Source organism: Monodelphis domestica, chromosome 3 (assembly GCF_027887165.1).
Source record: "Monodelphis domestica isolate mMonDom1 chromosome 3, mMonDom1.pri, whole genome shotgun sequence".
Lineage (NCBI taxonomy): Eukaryota > Metazoa > Chordata > Mammalia > Didelphimorphia > Didelphidae > Monodelphis > Monodelphis domestica.
In genome coordinates this window covers 5,822,137-5,831,716 of record NC_077229.1, presented here as the reverse complement: position 1 = coordinate 5,831,716, position 9,580 = coordinate 5,822,137, and the positions used below count along the sequence as shown (strand labels likewise).

The window sequence follows — 9,580 nt, the reverse complement described above, 5'->3', positions numbered from 1 at the left end:
AGGGGGAGGAGGGGTTGGGCAGGGGAGGGAAAGGGACAAAAAATATGGGGATGAAAAGAAGAAAGGCAGGGAGGGAGAGTAGGAGGAGAAAGGGGGGGGCAGATGGAAGGAGAAGGAGCTAGAGGCGGAGGCTAGGCAATAGGGAGGGAAAATCTGGGCAAGGCACAAGTTAGCCTGTGAAGGGAGACAGGGAGTTGGTATCAAAGGTGGGCTGTGAAATGTAATAAAATAAGTAACTGAAGGAAACTATTTCTTTTTGAAATAGAGAGGTAAACTGAGGGGAAACTTTCTTCTGCAATGGCTGCTGTTCTCTGGCTTTGACTAGAGAGGGTTGCTCATGGGACCTGAACCTGCTTATTGGTAATGGAGATAGAACAGAAATGCTGAGATGCCACACAGGGATACTGGTACACAAAGATTGCTCTGGGGTTTGGTCTGGGGGTCTTCCTACTGATTGCTGATTGATCAATTTATTTCCTAACCTCCTTCCTCCCTCACTCCCTCCCTTAACCAACCTCTCCCTTTTTGCCTCCCTCACCTCCCAAATCTTCTTGAAGCCTTTGCTTCTTCCCTCCCTCCTGAGTGAACTATAAAGATACTACAGTTGCTTTCTCAGTCAAAGGGTTTATTGGGATAACAGGATGGTAAACTGAGGTAAGAAGGAAAAGGATTTCCCTAATCTAAAATGAGATAAAATTGAGGGTTTGGGGAGTCATAAGTGTGACTCTTAGACAGTTAGGAAGATGGAGGACAGAAGCCCTTTCAAGATCTTCTTTCTTCTTCTTCACAAGAAATCAGTAAGGTCTCTCAGCTTAAAGCCAGAAAGAAAAACAAAGTTCAAAGTTTCTAAGTTTTCTCCTGGCCAGCTCAACTCTCAAATAGATCACCTATTCAAAAGCTTCTCAGTGTCAACTTCAACTGCTCAGAACCAGAGAAACCCCCAAAATCAAATCAGCCTCACACAGGTCTTTCAGCCAGGTTCAAACCTCCAAAGAGAGAGAGTGTGACTTCCAGTCAGAGACACAGAGACCAAAAGCCAAGTCAAGCCCCTCCAGAGTCCTTTCAGCTGGCTTCAAACCTCCAGGGAAAAAAAGTGACTTCCCGTCAGAGACAAAGTCCCCTCCCATCTGTCAGCTTAAACTGCCACCAACTGGGGACATTCCATTGGAACCCTGGTTCTTGCATCTTGGTCCACAAATCCTGCAAAACCTCTCTCTCTTCATGTCTCTATCACAGAAATGAAAGAGGCATGTTAGGGGAAGGTACCAAAGGAGTCAGGGTGGCCTGGATGGAGAGGAGTAACATCATAGGAGGTGAGGTGGGAAGAAGTCAGGGAGTCAGGTGTTTTGTTTTGTTTTGTTTTTCAGATTTAACAGAAAGGATATTGGTAGTAATCAGTTTGGTTGAAGCATCAAGGTGATAAGCCCAGAGCAACAAGCTGGAATATTCTCTGGAATCCTTGCTGCAGATGGCTGGTTTCAATTCCTTTAGAATTTTAATGTGAAAAGAGCCAAAGTGGGGCCAGGTAGGAGACTTCATGTCCAGGCTTCATACAGCCTGCCTTCTTGCTGACATCCAGTGGTCCCTGGGAAATCCTGATTCATCCAAATGAAATAGTAGTTTATACAATGGCAAACTCTGGGAGACTCAACTGGATTTCTTTAGTCATATTCATCATAATGGGGGATTATTAGTTGATTATCTGATCAGAAGCTACTAATTTTGTTCCCCAAATTTCAAAAAATCCGAAGTCTTTCTTCTGTTTGGGGTCATGCTATGGCTTCCGGGGCTGTGGAAGAGAAATCCTCACTTAGGAGGGGGAGGGGGAAATAGGCTATGGCCCCTACAGGAGGTATATGGTATTGTGCATAGGGTCAAGCAGTGAAATATATGATATCAAATAATTAAAGAATTCCAAAACATTTCCAACACTAATATAAAATGTACACACAACTTCCTTTAAGTTTATTTTAAAAGTCAATAAAGCTAGACTTTGGTATCAGGATTCAATAAGAAATCAATGCAAGGCAATAAATTCTGAAATGATGAACTACTGAACTGTTGTACCAAATTTATTTTCTGTATTTATTACTTTATTTTGTTTGATTTTATCTAATTTAAAATTTTTTTTATTTTAATTATGTTTAATTTTAGTATTTTATTTTTACCTTGCTTGTTTTTAAATTCTCTGCATGTTTACTGTAAGCCAGCAGGTGGTGATGCACTGGCTTGTGGGATCCTAAAGAAGGAAATAGGCCGTCCAAGGAACAGGGGCAGTACAGGGGAGAATAGCCTATACTGGGGATGCCAGGGTGGCAGGCAAGCAGTGGTCTCATGGCTGCCTGTTGTGTCTTGGGGCCTCAGAAAAAAGGGGAAAAGAGGAGAGATATATGTTACTTTTCTGGTTGCTCCATTTAGCTTACTGTTCTGCATCTGCCATTAGGGCCCCATAAGCATGATAACATGAAAGTCCAGCAAGCAAAAAAACCATAAGAGACCAAAATCTGCTCTTGCCTCAGTTTATCAAGATTTTTCCCCTGCCACCAACTCTTACACATCAAATCTAAGGAGTCAAATGTGGCTTTCAATTTCATTTGAGCCGCCCAGAGGGGCATTCCGGAGGGCAGTAAAAGGGACATCCACCTTGACTCCTGTATCCTGATTTCTTGACTCTGCTGCTTTTTTCCTGCTACCATTCTATCCTCATGACACAATACATTACATGACACCCTTCACATATTCTGAATCTGAATTTTTATAAAGAGGTTTTAGCCACATGAAAAGAGTGAATTGTAGGTATATATTTATGTATATAAAAAGATGCTGGGGAGGGGTATTTCTCTCCTCTTCATAAGGAGAGATTAGTATCTCCCTTCTGACAGTCACCAGACTTTTACAACTTTTCTATAGGAAGTTGCCAATCAAAGATTATTAATACTAATTAATACATGCTGGAGAATAAAACATGATTTTATTCCATACAATAAGGTTTCTCTCCCATCTGGATTGTCTGATGTCTGGAAAGAGAATCCTTCCATGTAAACATTTTTTCATGTTTACATTTATAAGGTTTGTCTCCAATGTGGATTCTGTGAATCTTAAAAATTCTCAGACCCTACTTCATAAGGTTGTGTTAAGACCATTCCCCATTTAAACAATGAAGGGACTTAGTCAGGAATGTGGGAACTCTACTTCACCCATACTTAAGCATGCCTTAGGGGAAGATAAAGTTGTAAACTCCTTGCTGAACAATGAAAAGTACTTAACCCATACTTATATTAAGGCAAAAAACCTTTAAGCTGTGCCTATTTTTAGATCTAATACAAAAGGGTGCTAAGTACCTATAAAGGTCAGGCAACTTGTAAACTTGCAAGTGGCAAAGAGATGAGAACTTACTCAGAGGTTTTTGTCTACTCAGCTGTGAATTACTCAAAAGTTTTGTCTACTCAGGTGTGAATTAAGAATGGTCTGTCCTTTGGAAAACATCTACTGTGATTGGTAGATGTAAGAACTTAGGGGAGATGACATAGGAGAAAATTCGCTTTAAAAAGGAGCTCAGAAGGGGCTCTGGGATCATTCAGCTGGTAGATTCAGCTAAGATGGGGCTGACAAAAGCTGACCTGGTGTCCCTCTGAACACTAGAATCTTGCTTGGGACAAATCTTGTGGTGAGTGGATGAAAGACTGACTGATCTCTCTTAAGGCTTAAAAGCCTAGGCTGGCCTATCATTTTTTCTCATTATTTCCTCTTACTCTCTCTCTCTCCCTTTCGTTAATTCCTCATTTGTATTAATTAATGGGGTGCTCAAGGAGGGGTAGTATCTCTGGTATGGAGGGCTTGTCTTGCCCTCCTAGGGCAGCTCTCCAACCTCTGACTCCCACCTGACACCCAGCTCTCACTTGTGGCTCCTAGTAGCTGCTAGCATGTGGCAGCGGCCACACCACAAGCAACAGCTTCGACTGGCTGGCCAAACCTTGTGAGGGTAGCCATTGGGTCATCAACCCCGGTGAACCAGGGCTTTGCTCACCCAGCATGTGAAGACTGCTTTGGCTGAACAGACGGAAGAAACCAATAAGAAGGTTCAACAGCTGAGAGGGCAACGCAGCAAAGCACTGTGGAGTGCTTAGGGCGTGTTGGAGCACAAAAGACAACATGGCCATCCAATGCAGCTGAGGAAGTCTCCAGGTGTAACGATTTTTCGTGCCACTGGACCCAGGCTGCCAATGCCAAGAGAGTGGGACTGTCTCTGTGCATCGACTTTTCCACTTAAATCTCCTTCACACACAAGTGTCTTTGTGCACACTCATCTATACACCATAGATGAAAACGCACAAAGACAATCGTCATCCTCGGTTACCGAGAGACTACTACTATACTATAAAACCCAGCTGACTTGGGTATATTTCATATTTGGGAATTTTTCCCTGGCGACCACTTTATATTTTGATTAAAATCAAAACACGGTCTTGAACCCATATTTCTACGGTCACAATTTAAGCCAACCACTCTTTTTTATCGTAACAGTTTATGCTCAACCACTACTTTAATTATAACAATTCTCTAATGTCTGGAAATATTGCTCCTTAGTGTGAAAGCCTTTACACACTGTTTTACAATCATAAGGTTTCTCTTCAGCTTGGATCATCTAGAGCTTAACAAAAGATCCCCTACATGTAAAAGCCTTTCCACAGTATTTACATTCATAAATTTTCTCTCCAGTGTGGTTTCTCTCATGTTTAACATAGCTCCACTCTGTAAAAGCCTTTCCACAGTTTACATTTATAAGGTTTATAAGGTATCTCTCCAGTGTGGACACTCTGATGTGTAGTCAGAGAGCTCTTCCGGGTGAAAGTCTTTCCACAGTGTTGACATTCATACGGTTTCACTCCAGTGTGGATGCTCTGATGTGCAATAAGGCTGCGCCTCTGTGTGAAAGCCATTCCACAGTGTTGACATTCAAAAGGTTTAACTCCAGTGTGGATGCGCTGATGTGCAACAAGGTAGCGCCTCTGTGAGAAAGCCTTTCTACAGTGTTGACATTCATAAGGTTTCTCTCCAGTGTGGATGCTCTGATGTGCAATAAGATGGCCCTTCTGTGTGAAAGTCTTTCCACAATGTCTACATTCATAAGGTTTCTCTCCAGTATGGATTCTCTGATGTGTAGCAAGATGGTGCCTCAGTGTAAAACCCTTTCCACAGTACTTACATTCAGAAGGTTTCCCTCCAGTGTGGATACTCTGATGAGTAGCAAGAGATCCCTTCTTAGTAAAAGACTTTCCACATTGTTTACATTCATAAGGTTTCTCTCCAGTGTGTATTCTCTGATGTGCAATAAGATTGCCCTTCTGTGTGAAAGCCTTTCCACAATGTCTACATTCATACGGTTTCTCTCCAGTGTGGATTCTCTTATGTGTAGCAAGATTGCTCCTCTGTGTGAAAGCCTTTCCACAATGTTGACATTTATAAGGTTTCCCTACTGTGTGGATGATTTGATGCTTAGCAAGAGATCCACTCTCTGTAAAAGCTTTTCCATATTGTTTACATTCAGAAGGTTTCTCTCTAGTATGGATTCTCTGATGTGCAGCAAGTTTAGATTTCTGACTGAAAGGTCTCCCACCTTCATTATTCACAGAAACCATCTTGACAGATTTACTTTTTGGATGTGTAATGGAGTCTAAACTCCAGCCAAAGGCCATTCCTCCTACATTATCTTGATCCATGGGCATTACAGGTTTCTTGGGTGACTGAACAAATCCTACTTCTCCAGGAAAGCATTTCCTATATTTGCCATCCTGATAAGAGTCATTTCCTGAGGTCATTTTCATGTACTGAGTTAGGACTGAATATTGGCTGAATTTAGCTGCAGGTTCATCAATTTCACAGTCACTCTTTGGATTTTTATTTACCTTGACAGTAGAATCACAGATTTCTCTCAAAATGAAGTCAAAAGGACCCTCATTCATGCATCTTTGGGGGCCAGATCCTTCCACAAAAAGGCTCAGTTTTGTACACATCACCTTCAATTCAAAATCTACCATTGAAAAAAACAAATGATGATATAAACACTGAAGGAAGGAGGACACACACACAAACAGGAATATAACTGCTTTCCTCTGATGGGAGAAAGTAAACTGATTTTTATTCCATTTCCCCAGACAAAAAGGAGTTTTCAAAGTGAAACAAGTAGCACCAGTCTTTGGATAAACCATTTGGTCATATGTGCAAGATGGATAATTTTAGAAAGACTTTCACATACAATAACAATGAAACCTCAAAATGGATATGTGACACAGGCAGGTCCAATATTCTCATCATACTTCAGAAATAATATAATGACCAAAGAATGGAAGAATAACCTGACCAACTTCCTTGCAGCTAGCCCATAACTCAAACCCTGTGCCTGAGCATGCTTCATCTGAAGTATTGGAGAATCTTTCTGCATTGCCTTTTCTCTTCTCAAGTCATTTCTGTCTTATTCTTATAATTTTGTGAATCTCAGGTAAGCTTCCAGATATTCCATTCTCATCATATCATTTTGGATACACTATTACATGGTCATTCATGGTAAATTTTGTATGATAAAAAGAAAAACTTCACTTTTTAACGCGCATGCAATGATTTTCAAAATGGAATAGAAGTTTTCTTTTCTCTACAGGTAAAAAGATTGTATGCCTTCAAGAGCAAACATACTAAATATTCATCTTATTTTTTTTTTAAACTCTTACCTTCCGTCTTGGAGTCAATACTGTGTATTGCCTCCAAGGCAGAAGAGTGGTAAGGGCTAGGCAATGGGAGTCAAGTGACTTGCCCAAGGTCACACAGCTGGGAAGTGTCTGAGGCCAGATTTGAACCTAGGACCTCCCATCTCTAGGCCTGGCTCTCAATCCACTAAGCCACCCAGCTGCCCCCAAAACATGGAGCATCTTATTTTAAAATCTAACATAAATTATGTCTCATGCCCTATACTGAGTTTCACATCCATTTCTCAGGAAATGAACAGCATGCTTCAGCATTGGTGTGTAGGCCCCAAAGTGCAACACTCCCATCACCACAACAGATAAAAGTCTTTTGGGATAACAGCTCTTATACACCTGCTTTCAACTCACTCACCTAGAGAGGAGCTCCTTGGACCCTTTTGCTCTAGCAGCCATGGTGCTTTCCCTTGCTGAAAACAGGAGATTAACTGTTCTCTAGTTACCGGAAGCCCTGGGCATAAGAAAGAAGGAAGGAATCAAGAGAGAAAAATAAAAAATATGGTCCTCTTAATGGAAAGAGTAAGGCCTACAGAATGGTTTCTGTTATATTCACTGTTGGGACATCTGTAGGAGGACAGAGATCTTGGAAACCATCTGTAATCAGAAAATTCCATCTTTAACTTACTTCTTTTACCTCTGGTAAAAGAAGGAAAGGCACAGTCCATAACCTCCATTATCTAGAAATTAAAGGCAGCTGGTAATGAAGGGGTAAGTGATTAGAACTTGGGAGTTAGAAAAGCAAATTTAATCCAGCCTCAAAGATATGGTACATGGGTACCCCTGGGCTAGTAATTTTACCTCAGTTTGCCTCAACTATAAATTCAACACAAGAAGACTATCAAACTCACAGGGATGTTGTGAAATAAATGATAATTATGAACTCATTTGCCCAGTAGAGCAGGCATTTTGAAATACTTATTCCCTTCCTTTCCACTCCTATCATCTGGTCTGAGATTTGAGGGAAGAATGAAAAAAATTTGTAAACAAGAATCCCCTTATCTCATTCTACATATCTACTTGTGTATGTCCAATATGTTTCTTGTAAAAAACATCTCATAGGATTCATATTTTTATGTACTCTGCTATCTACTTGTTTTATAGGTGAGTCCATCTCTTTTACAACTGCAGTTATGATGACCATCTCTGTATACCCCCTTGTTTTTCTCTTTTGATCCAACACTTTCTCCTTTCACTGTCTGTCCACATGGCTCCCCTTAATCACTCCCCCCATTTCTGCTCCCTACCAACACACTTTTGATTCTCCTCCTACTTCTTTATAGGGCCTTTTAATCCCTCCCCCTATTCCACCTCCCTTGTATTATTTTCCTTCCTCCACAACCTTTCTTATTCTCCTTCTACAGCTCTATAGAGTAAGATGAGATTCTATACCCAAATGAGTCTGTTATTCCCCAAGAGAATCTTTTACTGATTGCCTGTCACCACTCTCAATGCCCTCTCCACTATAAAAGTTTTTCTTCCCAGGCCTCCTTATTTCATATAATTTACCCCATGTTACTTCGCTCTTCTTTTTTCTCTACATGCTATCCTCTTTTTATCCTCATCATTTCATTTTTTCTTTGCCTATCTTCCTTAAGACGTTAGTACCACACCCTCTTGTTTATCTATATTTCTTCAAACTACTATGATAAGGAGAGCAATTTTAATAATTACAAAAAAATTTTTCTTAAACTTCAGTTTTTCCTTGCAGCTCCTCTCAGCTGTAGTTCTGGTTTTCAACCACTTTCATTTCTTCCAAGGTGGTACAATGGCCTGTGGGCTAGGTACTCTGAAAGCTAATGATTTATTCACCTCTAAGAGACTGCTGATGGCTTGCAGGGCTCAGAGAACTGGGACCTACTTTGCCCTGGGGCGTAGGCTTCAATGCAGGCTTGAACTGGCCAAGTGACTTTGGGGCCTTACAAAGCCTTGTGCCAGGCCTTTGTATTCCAAGGGTTGGGCATAGGAGGCTCTAATAATATAGACTACATAAAGTTAGCTTGTGCCCAGGTGCAGAAACTAGAGCAGTAGTTGGGGGATGGATTGTCAGCACTCCTCTGATAGGGCCCTGATTTGTTGGACCCTTAGGTAAAGGAATAGAATGAGCCTGAGTGACCTAGGTATGAACCTAGGTCAGCTTGCCCTGAAAAATCTAGGTTTGTCTATCATATCCCTGGAGACCCTAATAGAAGAGACACCACCTTGAGTTTGTGTTCATGTATCTTATGGATACCCTTGGTTATCTGCTGCCATGTAAACATTGCTTATAACCATATGGATGTGTATGTTTGGGGTAACCACTCAGTATGATTGGTTGCTAAATATAGTAACAACTCAGTTTCCTATAAGAATCATGCTCTCCCTCAAAAAAGTTGCCATTGAAGCTGTGAGTTACTATCTGTGTCAGTGATCCCTTTGATCCAGCGGCCTTTTTTAAAAATTTTTTATTAATTAAGAAAAATTTTCCATGGCTACATGATTCATGTACTTTCCCTCACCTCCTCCCACATCCTCCCATAGCCAACAAGCAGTTCCATTGGGTTTTACATGTGTTTGATCAAGACCTATTTCCATATTATTGATATTTGCACTAGGGTATTCTGTGTTACTGCTCCCACAGTTCTTTCTCTGGATATGGATATCGTTCTTTCTCATAAGTCCCTCAGAATTGTCCTGATCATTGCATTGCTGCTAGGAGAGAAGCCCATTACATTTGATTGGACCACAGAGTCTTTGCATATAAGGTTCTCCTGGTTCTGCTCCTTTCACTCTGCACCAGTTCCTGGAGGTCATTCCAGTTCCCATGGAATTCTTCCAGTTCATTATTC

General features: G+C 41.1%; 1 protein-coding gene across 6 annotated transcripts in view; it reads right to left on the bottom strand.

Moving 5' to 3' along the window:
* Nucleotides 1-608: 608 nt before the first annotated feature.
* Nucleotides 609-9,580, bottom strand: part of LOC103102894 (zinc finger protein OZF-like) — a 33,064-nt gene continuing 24,092 nt past the window's right edge. For 5 of the 6 annotated variants that reach the window (XR_008917130.1, XM_056820361.1, XM_007490249.3 and 2 more), the window contains 2 exons: nucleotides 7,111-7,206; nucleotides 609-6,031 (listed from right to left, as the gene is read on the bottom strand). Coding sequence is in view for 4 of the 6 variants with exons in the window: in XM_056820361.1 (XP_056676339.1) it covers nucleotides 4,737-6,031; nucleotides 7,111-7,206 (1,391 nt within the window). In the remaining 2 variants the exon portion in view is untranslated. The remainder of the gene's footprint in view (nucleotides 6,032-7,110; nucleotides 7,207-9,580) is intronic. The other variant, XR_008917131.1, reaches the window with a different exon arrangement.